This window comes from Xiphophorus maculatus, chromosome 9 (genome assembly GCF_002775205.1).
Source record: "Xiphophorus maculatus strain JP 163 A chromosome 9, X_maculatus-5.0-male, whole genome shotgun sequence".
Lineage (NCBI taxonomy): Eukaryota > Metazoa > Chordata > Actinopteri > Cyprinodontiformes > Poeciliidae > Xiphophorus > Xiphophorus maculatus.
The window spans coordinates 11,960,882-11,977,835 of NC_036451.1; the positions used below are offsets into that span (position 1 = coordinate 11,960,882).

The following is a 16,954-nucleotide window of genomic DNA, read 5'->3' on the forward strand; positions in this document are numbered from 1 at the left end:
GTGTGGCTGTCTAATATTATCAAATTGTCAGTTGGAAAAAAACACTTCTTGGCGGTGGGGGAAAATACGTTTCAGAGTGTCCGACTGGATTTTATAGACCCATTTCCAGAGCCGGTGTGCAGTCTTTTCAAATAGACGATCTTTGTGTGTAGATCTGTTGGAGAAAAGCTCCTCTCCCGCGGACTGCTATGATAGAGCTACTGGACAACACTTTCTGTTTTCAGTGCTGACCTCCGCTTTTGGGACAGTTTAGTGACGGGTTTTCTTTTGGGGGGGGGGGGTTGGTGGTGAACTCGTTCACAAAGAAAAGCGTCGTTTATGAGCGCTGTCCAGCCACTTCTCGTTGGTAGCTGCTGGCCTCTGAGGCTAGCTGGCTTAGCGGAACGGTGACCGAGTGGAGCCAGCTGGTCGGACGGAGAAACGGGAACGTTAGCGAGCAAGCTAATTAGCCAGAAACACTGGGCTTGGATTATTGGCTTTAATCAAACATAGAGAGCAGGTTGTGCAGGCGCAATTCACTGCGGCGAAGATGAAAATAACCGTGGACTTTGAGGAATGTCTGAAAGACTCCCCACGCTTCAGGTGAGCGACTATAATTTCCGTCTTTTCCCTGTTTATCTGGATATTTGTTTATACGGTGTAAAGTATCCAGTTAGCGCGATGATCAGCAGTAAGGAGCTTGCTGGTTGTTGCCTGCTGCTCTTCTATTTTTGTCCCTTAAGAAAGCCGGATCCAGACTGGGAGGCTGCTGGTGGGGCAAAGAAACCAAACAAACTCATTGAGTTGTTCGGTGAGACCAAACGAAGGGAATGTTTTTCACCATAAATTATGTAGAGATAGGAAAATGTATTAAATATGAATGTTGGGAATTACTGGCTGTGCCAGTAGCCTGAACTGACACGACAGTGCATTGTACTATATCCTTAATTATTAATGATTTAGCATGTTGCCCAATCATATTACTCCTAGACTACAAGCACACTACCTGTATATTACAGTTTAATAATATGCACAGTCACAACTTTAAAGTCTCCTCTGCTGGTTTTAAACAGTTTGAAAATATTTTAAAATGTATGTTTTGAACGTTAGAATGTTCATATTTTCTATAGTAAAAGTGCATCCTTAATCAACAACTGCTCTGATTAGTTGATGCCAATGTCCTGCAGGTTTTTCCTATAAAAGAAAAAAATTGAAGGAATGACAAGATTGTCCTGATCTATACATCAAAAACATTTCCTGAACCTTTAAGTAGATGTTTATTGAATCTTGAATAGCATAAAGCTGATGGTTGATGCATTTATAAACCAAACAAACTAGGAGCTGAAAAATTTGAGATGTTTAATGGACCAAGAAAATTAAGATTGTTCAGTTCTTTATCAATCAGATCTGATCAATTGAGAATTCAGATCTCTAGCTGACTGACTGGTGTTGCCCTGCTTTGTTGAGTTTATTAAAAAATATATATTAGATAAACATCTTGGATGCATAAATGGGAATAATCTTGTAATTCTTGGACTCAAACAGTTCATCTAAGTCTTTTAAACCACCATAGCACATAGTCTTACAAAAAGACAGACCTGCATGAAAATTGAATCAGTTTCCTCTGTAATAGCAGGAAGCACTGTTGCCTTGCAGCAGGAAGGTCCTCTGTCAGATCTCACCCTGGAGTCTTTCCGCATGTTGTCCCTGCAAGTGTGGGTTCTTTCTGGGTACTTTGGTTTCCTTCCACGATCCAAAAACACGTCTGTTAGGTTTTTTGGTCCCCCTAAAATGTCCTTGGTTTTCCATGGATGGTTGCATGCTGTGTGTCTCGCTGTGTTGCCCTGTGATGGACTGGCAACCTGTCCATCACAGGGTGGGTATAAACAGTGGATGGATGGAGTAAATAGACATTTTCTCTCTCCTTTGTTTCCCAGCTGTTATGATGTTTCCAAAGCTCCCTCTCTTTTTAATCGTCTTTGTCAGGTGTATGCAGATATTACACCATGAATTCCTGATATTTGAAGTATAATTGTAATCAATATAGCTTACTAAACAGTCATTATTCTAATCAGTAATGCTTACACTGACGCTGTAGCAAAGTTGTATGCTGCTCTTGTAAGTGTTGGCGATATGGACCTAAAATTTTATTTTGATATTTACTGTCATTTATTGAGATAACTATAAAAGTAACAATAAAAAGTTTTTACAACTTCTTAGCGGTCGTTTTTTAGGTAACCTTAAGGTTGGGTATCATAAACACAAATATTGGAACACCAAATGATTTTTATCACGTTTTTTCATGTAGTTATTGCTTTTAATCATGTTTTCAATTTTATTGATATCTATTAATGCTTTCATGGAACCAACAGTGGAAAAAATAGTAAAAATAACAAATTTGTGTGACTGATACAGTCAGATTTTGGAGCCTCAAATGTCAACTGAAATGTATCATTGACGTGATAAGAAATTTTTTACGATGGCAACAAGTGATATAATAAATGTCCTTCCTCATGCCTTAGTGGATGTTACACTTGAAATAAAAAAAAAAGACCAACTAAAGTTTCCATAAATGACAAGATTAAACTTGCTCATTCCTACCAATGTTGCTTTAGTTTGGTTTTCTTGTACTAGTCATGTGTTTTTAGACCATATTGTATCTCAAAAGTCATCATTTGCAGCTTTTTCTCCCCACTTTGTCAACCCTTTGGGAGGTGTTAAGTTGAGTGTTTGTCCTCAACCACCCCATCCCCCTTGGGTTGCTTTGCGTTCAGTGTTTTGAGAAAAGCATCTCTCTTCTTCCTGTCTCTCACACTCTGTTGTTCGAACATCCTCCCCCAGCCAAACGAGGAACAGATGTTAGAAAGTTGCTTTTTTATCAGCGCATTTCCTTCAGGATCACGTAAGGGGGGCTGGAGAAGAGGGGGACTTCCCGCACAGTGGAGTTGCCTAAACTTGTAAGGAAAATATGCAATACATGTATAAGAAGTGAAAGCATACAGCCAAACTGTGCTAAACTGCTGACAGATGGTTGTTCTGTTAGTCTAAGATGGTGGGTTGACTTTAAAGCCTCTTCCTTCTTAACATTAATATAAGGAGCTAATTTTAGATCGATTGTGAACAACAGAGGGGCTGAGTCACAGCAGAACTGGGTTGGAGTAGGCTGCTGTACCACCAAGGCACAGTTTTTGGAAACAAAGAAAGGAAAGTTATTAATGAGCCACATTTCTGTAGCATCCCTGAATTTTACTGAGACCAAGTATATATACTCTGGGGGTTTTTCTTCAGTCACACAAAGAGATAAGCAGTTTGAGGGAAATTAGTACACTCAGGAAATGGGGAAACTGGATTACTGGTCTTCTGATATTAAAGTAAGAAATCTATATTACAGAGAGAATACCTGGAAGTTTAGTCATAAACAGGCAAATTCAATTTCAGATGTAGTTTTCTGAATAATAAGCTATGTTATATTCTAATAAATGCTAACTTTTTTGGTGTCAAAACATTTAACAATAAATAAATAAAAAATCCTGTTGCTTTCCATATCTAAAGCAAGTATTAAGTTCAGAATACCTCCAAACATCAGACTCAGCTTTATTTAATAAATGACACCATTAACTTTGTAAATTTCCTTTCACTTAAACCACTGGCATAAAATATTAATATGTTGTGAATCTTAACAGCCTAACATGCAATTATAATAAAGATGAATGTGTCTTCAAATTGCTCCTCAGGTACAAATAAAGTTTCACTCCATTGAATTGAATTGATGAACACTATTTCTTCAAAAAGCCAGCATCCATGATGGTGTCTTAGTGCATCTGGCTAACATTAAATGCACACTCTACTGTAATCTAATGTAAAAAGCTGCTACTTTTACTTTGAAATCAGGCACAGGATACTTTGTTTTTTAATTAGTTGATGCCTGTATGAACTAGCAATCCAATATCATGGAAGATCTGAATTTAAGCAATATGAACACTGCAGTCTGTTTTTATTGCTAGTAATATTGTTTTTCTGATACAAAGTTTCTTCTCTAGAGGTCCAACTATCCCCCACTCTCCATCTTTGTTTTCATTACCATTGATCTTTCTCAGAGCCGCCTGTCAACATAAACTCTGCAGGAGTTCTGTAGTTATCAGAGGCAATCGCAGCACAGTTTCAGCTCCAGTCCCCGCTGCTTTCATCACATTTTTCCAACCTCCCTCCCAATGAGTTAAATTTGGTCAGGAAAGAAGACAGTGGCAGAGACAGAGGGGATGGATGACAAACATTGAATATAGAAGCAGCGCAGAGCAACTCCAGCTTGCTCAACATCTGTTTCCATTTTGGTGTTTACTTTTAACTTTGTGCCAGAGAATATGGAGCCCTGAAATGTGGAGAAGGTTTTTTTAAGTGGTAATTTGGCACACCCTCGTGTGTCTTTTTTTTTTTTAAGCTCTCATCATTGCTTTAGCTGAGAAGCTGTCTTTGGTTATAGACCTCGCTCTTAGCCTGGGGAGAGCACAAACACTAGAGAGCAAAACAAAAAAAATCTGTATTTTTGGCATAAACACTTGTAGCCTAGTTTCCCACTTGAGGCTCGGCCTCATGAGCTCTGTTGGCTCCATTGCAACTATGAGAGTTGGAAAAATCCTTCCAGAGAGCTGTGGCTTCACTCCCCACATGTGTAGGAACAAAAGTTTTACATATTTGATGACTTTCCATCCCTACAAAGCCAGTTGCCACAACATAGTTTTCATATACAGTTAATGCTGGTTGGACGACTGCTATTGTGGAGACGTTTTCATCCTGCTTAGAGCTGACTTGAAAGGTCCAGAAAAGTGTGGGATTTTTTAAGTATTGTCCAAGTCTGGCTGGTATGGAAAAGGTTACCATTTTCAGACATAATTCTCGGCTTTGTTGTCTGTGTGATGATTTCTGTAAATAAGTTGCTCCTATCAGCAATGTTTATGCTGGTTTTATTTTAAAAAAGACACATAATTACAGTCAACTTTTCTTCTTCACGCTACACATTAAATCTTGAGTTTTAAACACCTTCACTATTCATCTGTCTATCTGTCCATCCATACATTTAATTCTTTCATCTATCTGTCCATTATTTTATTGATCAGTTCATCCTTTTCCCCTTTACTCTACCTCATAGGGTCAAATCATGTGAGTTGTATTATTGTGGGATTTTTATGATCATCAACAATATTTATGTATTAAAAATTAGGAAGTTATATTGATATCTTTGGGAACATCATGTAGTTATTGGCTACTGGACCTATTAAACCTACCATGCATCAGTTAATACCTACTGATAGGACTACTTCTTAATTTGCATCAATAAAGCAATTTTACTTTGGTGGATAGGGCACCAAAACGGGCTCCAGCCCAGGGGCCCACATCCTTGTAAATCCAGCCCTGTAAATGGGTGTAAATAAAGTAAATATGACCTACTGAAAACTGAGCAGAAATTCTTGCTCCATTCAGGTTCCTTTGATTAATTATGGTAATATTATATATTATGTGCTCCAAAATAGTCTTGATGAACTCAGTGGTGGAACATGTTCTGTTTCAGTTTTACTTTATTAGAGCTGCTGAAGAGCCAGCAGATCAGGGAGAAATCTTCTGATCGCTGACCAGAGCGTGATTGATCAGTTTATCAGGTCTATTTGAGCTCATTACTGCAGCTGTGCTAAAACCCTTAGTGTTTATACAAGGACAATTTCTACCCTATTTTAGTTTATTATTTATAATTTTCAATTGTAATTTTGGTGTCCTGGGGATTTTTTTTTGACAGATTTCAGGAAATATTAGCATTTCATATTCAAATTATTTAATTTTAGCTTTCATCTGAAACACAAGGCTGTCAGAATCATTTCCATCGTCGTCATAGATCCTGACAATGCTGTAGTTTCTCCCTCCTCTCCTCAGTGTTTCCTTCCTGCAACATGTCAGTGACGAAGGATCAATCGCGGATCTGCGCCCTCTGTAAAATTACCCCTAATGTTCAGTCATTACGACAGCAAAGAAAATTTCCCCAAGCTTGTAAGTGTTTATGTTAAAGTAATGACTTCATCTTGTGGATGTTGTTGACACTGTGTTGTCTTAATGGGTTTTTTTTTTTTACCACAGTGGGACCCTCTTGCATGTTGCCTCTGCTTCTCTTTTGAACAATCACAGGATCTACGTCACAGCACCAAAGCTCACCCTATTCTTCACATTTCCATCCACAGTAACAGTTTCACTGAGTGGGATTGTTTTCCACCCTCCACTACTGTTATTTCAGACCCTCTTCATTCTCCTTGTTCAGCTTTTGTTGCAGGATTTTAATTCTTTAAAAAAAGCAAAACAGATTTATCGACGCCAATTTCCTTAATTTTGGGAGATTGATGATTGGATGATACTTGCATGTGAAACTGTTCTTATTCCCCGCTCTTATCTACCTAAGCAAAAGCCTAAAAATCAACCACTGCTTCTTCTGCTCTCTTGTGAGAGAGGTTTGACTGATAGACTGGACCACCAAGTCATGTCTGCAGGTTTGCAATAGTCAATAGTGTTTCCAACTCAGTGACTTTCCTGCTATATTTTGCGACATTTCAGACAAAAAAATTGGTGTCCAAAATCAGAATCGGCAGATGAAGCTTTTTAAAGATTGGTAATGGGGGATTAGTGCAATTGGTGCACTACTAGCTAAAACCAATTTAGCTATTTCCTCATATGTAGGAGGCAGATAGAAGGAGAGTTGATAAAGACAAAAAATTGCTGTGGGAAAAAATCATAGCTTATCTTAATAGTATTTGTTAAAGCACTGTTAATGTAAGCATGTATTAGGATGGCCGTGGACTGTTTTGAGAGTGTTTTAATAGAAAATAATTTCGGTTTCATTGGTTTAAAATGGGGATGTTTTCCTTCTGGAAGATGTTTTGGTTTCTCTTTCCCTAGTAATGAAAACCAGAGTAGTTTAGAGTTAACATTTTCATCTGATCCTTATAACTGGAGGAAATTCAAAATAAGTGTATAAGAGATGGTTTTGGAGTATTAGTTTGTGAAGCCTTGTAGACTCCATCAGGCCAACAGAATGAGTTACAAATCTGTCTCATCTGCTCACTTCTGAAATCAGAGCATAAACAGGTCGGCAGCTGGTTGCCAACAGCTGCACAGAGCTTCAGAAGAGGTGCTTTCTGTTTCAAATCGAGTCATTTAACCACTGTTGTAGAATCAGGTGTCTGTCTTTAGTTAAGATTTGAAAAAAAAAAAAACACACATCTGCAATGAAGTCAAGTTTTTGTGGCCAAGTAATTTATTCCAGTAAGAGTCCAGAGCCTTGTCTTATTTTTGTTCTTGGTCATTGGCAGTGAGAGTGTTGTAGTCACCCGCTGAAAAAATAGCAGTTTTATGTGAATGTTTACCCAAAAACCACCTCAACTTCAGTTACACTTAGAAAGAATGGAAATTTGAGACGTTTATTTTTTAGACTCATTTGGAAGAATGGCCTGAAACCTGCAGCTTTTGTTGAAATTCTCAGTGATTCAATATTGACTTATAGAACGAATGGAATTGATCGTTTAGAACATCTGCATAGAATTGTGCTACTGAAATTTATTTCTAATCTAGTCAGCTCCTCTGTCTGGCATGTTGTATTCATCAGAATCCTTTTATACACTCAGTCATCATAAAGAGAACCGGGGCCAAACATTTCCTCAGTGATGTTGAAGAGGCCTGTTTTTAACTGATGTGGTTCACAAGGCAAGCTTTTTATATTACTCTTTTCATGGCCTCCAGTCTTTCTTCTACACCACATATTTCTCTTTATTTAACTTCACCCACCCAGCCAAACACTTACCTCAGGATATCCAGTTTCTCAGTGTGTTTTTTACTTAATGTAGTTAATAAGCTTATGTTTCTTTTTGTACATTACTTTTTTCTGTCCGGTTTACCATCTCGGATAGATTTTCTTGCAGTTGTCACAAAACGTTTTAGTCAGTGCAGCAATAAACGTGGAGCTGAGTTATTTTGTTGTTTTTTCCAATATCTTGGGAAGCTTTTTAGTCAGAACAAACTCTAACAGGGGATTTTTTTAAAAAATAATCAAGACTCTAAAGTTTCTAGAATACAATGTTAGAAAATGTGACCTCTCTCAGACTAAAGAAGGAAATAATTTGTATATTTCTGTGCTTTCTCTAATCTGATTACTATATTAAACATGTCACTGATACTGAAAATAGCTTTAAATTTTTTCAATATGTAACACCACAAAGAATGCAATTGACACAACCTGGAAGTCCCTGGGTATGATGCTTTCCCAGATGGGAAAAATACCTTTTAGTCTTTAACTAGATGGAAAAAGCTGGAAAAGCTTTCACCAGCCAAACTGCATTTCTAATTTATTATGTTTATATACCGTTATGTTGCTTCAAATACTCACAGTAATGTGATATTGTTGTATATTATTGATATTGTGTTGTATTATAATGGGAAAATATTTGCCATTGCATTCCACAGTCTGCATTATTGTTTATAATTACCTAGATTACAATCGGATAATAACCATTAAATACAATTTTACATCATATTTTATTGCCCTTTACTTCAGATACAAAAACTACCTAAAAATATTTTTTTGGTTCATTGATAATCTATTTCCAAAGGGAAATCTTCCATAAAACTTACCTCTAACCTATTTAAATGTGTAAGCTTTAATGCACAACATTTGACTCAAATATGTTTCAAAAGAAAAGAAAAAATGTCCCACATGTTGTTTGGTTTCTTTTCTTTTCTTTTTTTATTTGTTGTTTTGATTGGATAATCCTCTTATTGCATTATTTACACTTCTGTCCAGCTGCTTTCCTGGTTTGACTTTTCTGTTTCTCCAGACCTGGAAGGAGAATGCTTGCATCATCATCTATTCTTGCTTCTTATCACATCGTCTCCGAGTTATCAGACACGTTGGCTCTGAAGAGATTAACGCAGCTCATGAAGTAATCTAATTTTGCAATAATAATGCGTTATTATTACACTGTTGAGAGAACCTGAATAAGCATCTGAAGTAAGCCTTTAAAGTCTTAATCACATCACTTTTTATTTGTTTGACATTTCCAGATATTTGGTAGCAACATATAATATCCACTGCATGATTGAAGAGTGCTTCCAACCACCTTTGAGCAGCAGTAACCTTTAAGTAATAGGTTCTGTGTAACCTTATCAGTATCTGACAGCATTGTGCTGCAATTCTTTACCCGCCCTTCTTTACTGTGATGTTACAGTTCACTGAGCTTTGAAAGGTTTTGTTTATGCGTAACTTGCATAAAATCAGTCGGGTTCATGTCTGGGTTTTAAGAGAACTGTTGCATGACTTTAATTGTTTTCTTTTTTTAGAAAGAAAAGAATTTTAATTCTTATTTAATTGGTGTACTCTGAATCATAACCCAGCCATCCAACTTAACATTAATCAATGTTTTGTTGTAGCACAAGTTGTCTGGTGCAACTAACCTTTGTGTAAAAAATATTTTGGACATAAATGTCAATGTGCTGATAAAATATGCTCCTCCTTGCTAAGTTAGTTAGTTAGTTAGTTTTCCCCAAGTTTGACGCTGTATGTTATGGTGTTATGGTCAAACACTTCAACATTTATCCTAAAAAGCTAAGTTCTTCAGTAGCCGCTGGCTGAATTTGATAGAAATTGTTAAATAATATAGGATACAAATTGTAAAATGTGTTCTCTTTAGATTGCAAGTTCATTATTTTTGGTTGTAATAGTTATAGAAAGTTATGTCTACTTGGTTTTTGTTGGGGGTTAATTAAATCTTAGTTGATTGTTTTTTGATGAAAATAAAATAATAAAAAAACTAAAATGGACTATTCTATTTTTTATGTAAGAATCTGGATGTGAAGCTTCTTCCAAACTGAGTTTCTGTCTCTTTAAATATCTGTGTTTATTTTTGGGCCTCGTTCTTTCTTCCCATCTGCTGAAACCAATTATTCAACTTGGCATTGCTCTACAGTCGGAATATCAGAGTCTGTTATGGATTCCAGGTTAAGGACCGTCAGTGTTTCCTTAAGGATTTCTGCGTATTCTTTACATACTTTCTGCCTCCTAATGAACAGTGTTTCTTACTTAAAAGAGGCTTGTGCATGCCTGTGTGTGTGTGTGTGTTACATTGAAAAGCTTGAAGCTCTTGTTCTCTTCTGCTTTTTGCTCACTCTCCAAGGCCAGATATGTAAGGCAACGGCCCAAGTTTTCATTTTGAGCGGGCCCCTCCTTTTCTTATCCTCTGTCAGCACTTTCACAACCTCACCACACCGGCTTAAGTTTCAAGATTAAGGGAAAAAGCTCATGCAATGGTGTTTGGCTATGGAATGAGTGTGAATTTTAAATGAGTTTGAGTTTTGTTCATGATAGGTTTATTTTTGTCCTAACCTGCAAAGAATCAGCCAGAGACAGAGATTAGTTTTCTTTTCTTTTCTGCAGAATAGGAGAATTGAGAACAGACTCGACGAATCGCTGTCAAACACTGTCTGGAATCAATTCTGCCAGATCTTTCTTTGCATTTCTCTTTATTGTATAGAAAAAGGAGGTTGGGCTTCTTCACACAGTCACACAGAGAATTGACCAACCGTCTTTACATTCTGGAACCGTCTGTGGACATGCCCTTACAAGGGCATGTGACTGACCACAACTAATCAGTTACATATGGAACTAATAACACATGAATGTTTTAACGTTTTTAGCTTCCAAGCAAACGTCCTAAACAAAGTTAATAATATACCACAAAAGAAAGAGAAGTTAAGTAAATATAAAAAGAATAATAATATGAGAGTAATAATATGAAAAGAATAATATGAAAACATAACTTGTAAAATAAACTCATAAGTAAATGAACAGGAGGATAATTTTTCTAACAGTTCGCCAGTACTTAATCTAGTGCATTAAATAATTTTAATATCCTTTTACAAAAGTAAAATCTCTTTATCTCAGTGATTTTTTTATTTTTTTCGGTGAGTGGCCTAATTGATCCATTAAAAAACGACTTTGCCTACTACAACAGATGAGGGTAAAAAGTTCACATAATATGTTCTCAAGTTTTGAACACAGCCAATGTCTGTGTGTGAGAAGCATTTATTGCTTTTGACCCCGTTTCTGGCCTTTCAGTCTATTTTAGCACTAAAGTTCATCCTTTTTGTTTGGGTCACAGAAGCAGTCAGCTCTTTTCAAGCTGAAAAGTTATCTATTGAGCTTAAACCTACTTTTTTTTTATGTCTTTCAGGTTGTATGCATGAGTGTGGAAGATTAGTTTTTAGACCTACAAATGTGATTTTTATGTTGCATGTTGGATCCATCACTGAGAGTAGCAGCTGTGCTATGAATTAAGAAATTAGAAAAAGCAAATCTTAAAATTAGACAAACTAAAAATTATTTGCTAGTTAGGTCTTATTCGGTAGCTTATTGGTAGTACTAGACTACAAATCAGGATTTAAATAATGATATAAGGTATCTTGAGGATGAAGCAATGATCTTTAGCTTTTTGATGCATTTTATGAGTAAAACTGGTGGTTTTTAAACAAATAGTGTGAACAATCAATCAATAAGTTTATTCACTCAACAAAACACATTTCACCAATGTACAAAAACATTGTCTTGTAACAATTCATCTACATGAGTGAAAGGGAGCAGGACGAAGAAAAAACTTTATTAAAACCTGCCCCTTTCTCAATAATTACAAAATAAGTCTTTTTGTTTTCAAAATTAGCCATGAGAGAAGCTGCAGTTTGTATTTTGTTGTTAAGGCGTACAATACAAGGAGCTTGGAGATTACATGTTCATGTTTTATAGCAAGTGAAGAAATGGAAAGCAATTTGAAAAACTACCACTTTATGCGTTGTGAAACTTCAATGTATTTCCACAGTGATAAATACGGGAAATTACTTTTTGTAGATTTTTTTTTTGTGGTTGGACTATTCTGCTGAGTCAACCTTTAACAGTCATGTGCTGCATTTGTGCAGATCACTTTAGCTGAATGTGTGCTGAATGTGTAGCTGAAAAAAGATTTCTCTGTGATTGCCTGATTCTGTCTGATGGTTTATTTACATAAATTTAGGTTGTGAGCAAAGATACAGAAGATACAGAGAGCAGACAGAGCAAGAGTTGTCATAGTTGAGCATTTGTCAGAACGCTATTGACGCTATCGTTTTGATATTTAAAAGCATATGCCTCAAATTATTGTTCAGTAACATAGATATGTGCGCTCAAATCAGTCTCACTGATTGAACAATGCACACTCAAGTGAGTGGCATAAATATAATGCCATAGACCCGTAGGGGTGAGTTTTACCTCTGCAACATGATCCTACTCTTGATTATTTTTGCTTTAACTCTACAACATAAAACAGAAAAGGATCATTTGTATTCACTGATTACTCTTCTCTTTCTCAGCAGTTTACATCATTTATAGTCATATAATTTCAGTACAGAATGCACAATTTATAAAAAAAATATTTATTATAAGGAAAAAATGGTTTTCAAAATAAAACTTTTGATATAGACATATGATATGCCATGTAAATATTATCTAAGACCTTAAAGTGGAGTGAGGGGCTATTTTATGAAAATAAATCAATATGTTGGTTGTTCTTAAAATTGTGGTTTATTGTTCTCTTTTTACACAATTTCTCATTTAGAGATTTCCAGTTTCTCATATTTTAATCACAAGCTTACAAGGGTTTCTAACAATCAAGTGCAGCAACAGTAATGTGTTAAACTGTGCACATTAATATGTAGGAGAGCAGAGATGAACTCAGATGGAGCTGGGATGAGTCATTTAAGTCTCTTCTTCTCTCTGTGATATTCTGCAGCTTGTAGTCTGCTGATCCTGCAGAGACCCAATCTGTGCTTTGTCACATTTTAAAGGGCAGGATGCCAGTCCTGATTTCAGCTCAGAGGCCTGACCCAAAATGGCAGCTCTCTCTTTAGCTGCCTCCACCAGTTTCTGTGTTTACACATGCTTGTGTCAATGTTCCACAGACCCCTAATACATGTGCTGCGACTGTAGTTTTGTGAAGTGCTCAAGTTCAAACTTTTATGTTTTTTTGTTTTTTTTTCTCTCTCCTCACAGAGCAACCATAGAGGAAGTGGAGGGGGATGTGTGTGAGTTGGAATCCAAGCTTGACAAAGTGAGTACCACCCATGAAAAACATTGCTTAATTGTTCATTTGCTCCACGGTGAGAGCTGGCAGCTGCAAACGGACATTCTGTGTGCAGGTTTGTCCCAGCCCTCCTCTACTGTATATCCTCAGGCAGACTGCTTTAGCAGAAGAAAAAAATCATTTAGACAATGTAACTAAGATATGTAAGATTTAGTTTGCATTAGTGAAAGTGCATGATTGTAATTCAGCTGTGAAATTCTGCATAATGTCAAGATAAAGAAATAACCTCTACGATCTCAATGTACATGCACAGTAACTTACCTGACTTATTTGTATTTGATTATTCAAGTCAAAGACGGTTTATTCTAACAGTTTGCCAATCAAAACTGAGAATGTGAGGAGTCAAAAATGCCCTATTTAACTATACCTGTAATATAAGAATGCATAAGGACAGCATTCAATATTTTTTAGTCCTCCTTCCATTGGGGACTCATATTTTTTTCTGTACTAGTAGCATAAGATTACTATGTCAATAGTCAATAGTCTGAAACACGTTTCAGACTATCGACGTGAAGGCATTAGAAGCTGGTTCGCCGTTACTGAATCTGGAAAAAGGTTGTGGTAGGTAGCACCGCTGTGTAAAAAAAGATGGTGTATGAGGATTAGCATTATTTTTAAACCGTCTTTAGCGTTACATATTTGCGATTAGCATGGGGATTGTTGCTAAAAAAGCTTACATTGAGACTGGAAATCAACTGATCAGTTATTTTAATGGTGTTTTATTTTTATTTTTATTGGTCAGAAAAGCCAAATGTTGTTGATCATAATTGTTTTGTAAAAGCAATAAAATGATATAAAGATCCAAGCTGGTGAATACATTTTAAACTCAGATCTGAAAACCATAAATTCCCCGACATCCACCGCCCTGCAGCTCTGTGCTGCAGAGTTCACTAGCTGCGTTCACTACCTGAGAGCTGGGCTGCGATCCCAGGAGAACCCACTGCATTGTTCCTGACTCTTACAGTCTCAGAGCCCCACCTCTGTGACTCAGCCCCGGCCTCACTTCCCCTCTTGCTGTGGAGAGGAAGGATCTGCCAGATAGTGGGTGTGTTTGCGTGCATGAGTGTGGCTGTGACAGTGTGTAATGTCACCCATGTCTAGGGTGGAGTCCTGCTTCGACAGACCAAAGTTCAGCTCTTTTTATTTGGAGCTCGCAGTTTGCCTGGCCAGTTCACACACAGGCATCTTGAATAAAAAGTAAACATGCTTTCAGAGCGGCAAAGTGAAAGCCTTTTATTTTTATTGATGTGGATTAGTATTCTTTACTACTGTTGACTTTCTTTAAAATCTTAAAATAATCTAACAGTAACTTGCATTAATCTACCTGAACCATGTGTATTTTTTACTGTTAAAGAAAAAGAAGCATACAAAATGCAATTTACTAAAAATTTTATTTATCTTTTTATCAGTTAATTAAGTTGCTGCTCTTTGGTTGTGGTTGCTAACACTTCAGCTTCATGGCCAGAAGGGCAGCACTAGTTCAAATCTTGGCTTTTGGCCTTTCTGTGTATAGTTTGCATGTTCTCACTGGTTTCTTCCCACCATCCGGAAACATGCATGTTTGTTTAACTGGAACATTTAAATCACCCTTCGGTGTGTATGTGGGAAAGGCTGTGGGTACCGTGATGGACTGGCTGTCCTTGGTTTACCCTTTTGCTCTCAGTCCTCTTTACAGCATGAATAGGCTCAAGCTCCCAGTGACCCTGCATTACTATTTAGCAAATGTAGAAAAAGGATGAATGATTAGTTCAACAATTTCTTGTTATTTGCATTTTCCTGAAGCAATTTAGCTGCTTTGAACACAAGCGCACACTTATGTTCTTTGTCACATCTGATAAAATATTACAATTCATCCTGTTTGCAGATGTTACAAATTTATTTTGTTCTGAGAATGATGATTTCTCACATGACTAAACTTAAACTGCAAAAATGCAACACATTTTTGATAAACTGGAAAAGAAGTCATGATTCTATCATGAATGTCTATGAATGTCCATAGATGAAAATTTAATGGGAGGAGTAATTTTTAGGGGTTGTTTTGGATTAAACTCAACTGGAAATCTCATGTATAAAATACAAAAAAAATATAAAATAAAGAATATTTTAGAACTACCAAAAGTCCAGATATTATATTACGTGTTGATTCATAGCTGATTGTATAGAGGTATGGGGCAATACATGTAAAACCAAAACTAAATATTTGTGACACAAAGAAATGCATAAAGTGAACACTAGACAACATATTCTTAAATTGTTTATTCAAATATTTTGAAACTAAGGAACTTGGCAATTTAAAAATGATTATGACATAATGATTATGTCTAAAGCTAGAACGTAATTATTGGCAGTTATTTTATAGAAGTTCTTTGCTCTAAGCTCAAATAGGACTGGACAATAAATCAATAATGGTATATATCATGATTGACATATGATCAATATCAATAGATAACACATCTGATAGAATATTCAACAGAATATTCACTGAACTCCGATTCAGAACCAAACAGCTTTCTGGGGGATTTAGGAAAAGCTAAGCAAGATTGGTGCCATCAACTACCTCACTCTTTGGTTACCTAGCAATGACCTGTTGAGTTACTTGCAAAACAGTAGTTTAAGGTTTTGCCACTGTGCCTCACAATTGCGTTCTCTGTTTGTTAACAAGCATCCATGAGGTGGCATCTACTTTACTCGAGGTGGACACCCTTTCTTGTTGTTGTCATCCAGAGAACAATACAGTTCAGAAATAATAAAATTTTTCCTATGTAAATTAATATGGCTTGAAACATTGACCAGCACATTGCTTTCTGTTTCTGTTTTCTAATAACCTTTGTTAACACTTAACTCATCAACTTCGCCTTTGTTTCCCCAGCTGGTGAAGTTGTGTATTGGGATGATAGATGCTGGAAAAGCCTACAATGCAGCCAACAAGCAATTTGTCAACGGGATCCGGGAGCTTGCCCAGCAGTCTGCCAAAGATGAAGTCATTGAGGTAAACAATGAAATAATCTAACCCGAACGAGATCAAAGAAAGTTCCCAGCTTCAAGGGTATTTTTGTTAGATTTTTATTTTTTGTTTCCCTCTTCCTGGTTACTTTTTTCGTTTTTATTTAACACATTTTTTTTCCCTCCATTAAATGTTTTGGATGAGATAAACTATGCTGTAACATGGCTCATAAAAGCCTGTGTCCACTTCTTGTTGTGGAGACCAGATGTTTTGTTTTCTCTTGTGAATTTCTTTTTCTCTGCCAACTTCACTCTGAAATGTGAAATTCAAACTCTGCATACACCCATATATCATAGACCTTAACTAGAATAGAAAATAGCATTAAGACTGTTTCTTTTTTCATCTAAAGATTATGTTTCCTTTAGCTCGTATATATGATAAATTGTGTTTATCCAACCTTTGCTGATTTGCTTTGTCTTCTGTTTTTGCCTATTTTCATTTTCCTTTTTTTCTTTCTTTCTTTCACAGTCCAGCCTCACAAAGTTTGCCGAGAGTCTGCAGGAGATGATCAACTATCACACGGTACGCTGTTCTGTGAAAACCAGATGAATTCCCAATAGTTGTTCTTTTTCTTTCCGCTGTTGGCTGATGACAAACCCAGATGGGCAGATAGTTCACCACAGCTGTTTTACTCTCAGTTTCTATTCACTGCTGGGAAACCCAGAAAATTTCTCCAATGTCTTTTAAAACAATACTTTGTCTTAGGATCAGTTTTTAGTAAACCTGATGCTAAGATTTAATGTCTGAGTTAAAAGCCCCAAAGCTTAGCGCTGCTGAAAAC

The 16,954-nt window shown here is 36.5% G+C and overlaps 1 protein-coding gene across 4 annotated transcripts in view; it reads left to right on the plus strand.

Moving 5' to 3' along the window:
• The first annotated feature begins 134 nt into the window (after positions 1 to 134).
• Positions 135 to 16,954, plus strand: part of acap2 (ArfGAP with coiled-coil, ankyrin repeat and PH domains 2) — a 52,687-nt gene continuing 35,867 nt past the window's right edge. For 2 of the 4 annotated variants that reach the window (XM_005800305.2, XM_005800306.2), the window contains exons 1-4: positions 135 to 582; positions 13,079 to 13,136; positions 16,039 to 16,158; positions 16,642 to 16,695. In XM_005800305.2, the coding sequence (XP_005800362.1) occupies positions 530 to 582; positions 13,079 to 13,136; positions 16,039 to 16,158; positions 16,642 to 16,695 (285 nt within the window). In that variant the 5' untranslated portion in view covers positions 135 to 529. The remainder of the gene's footprint in view (positions 583 to 13,078; positions 13,137 to 16,038; positions 16,159 to 16,641; positions 16,696 to 16,954) is intronic. The other 2 variants (XM_005800308.2, XM_005800307.2) reach the window with 1 other exon arrangement.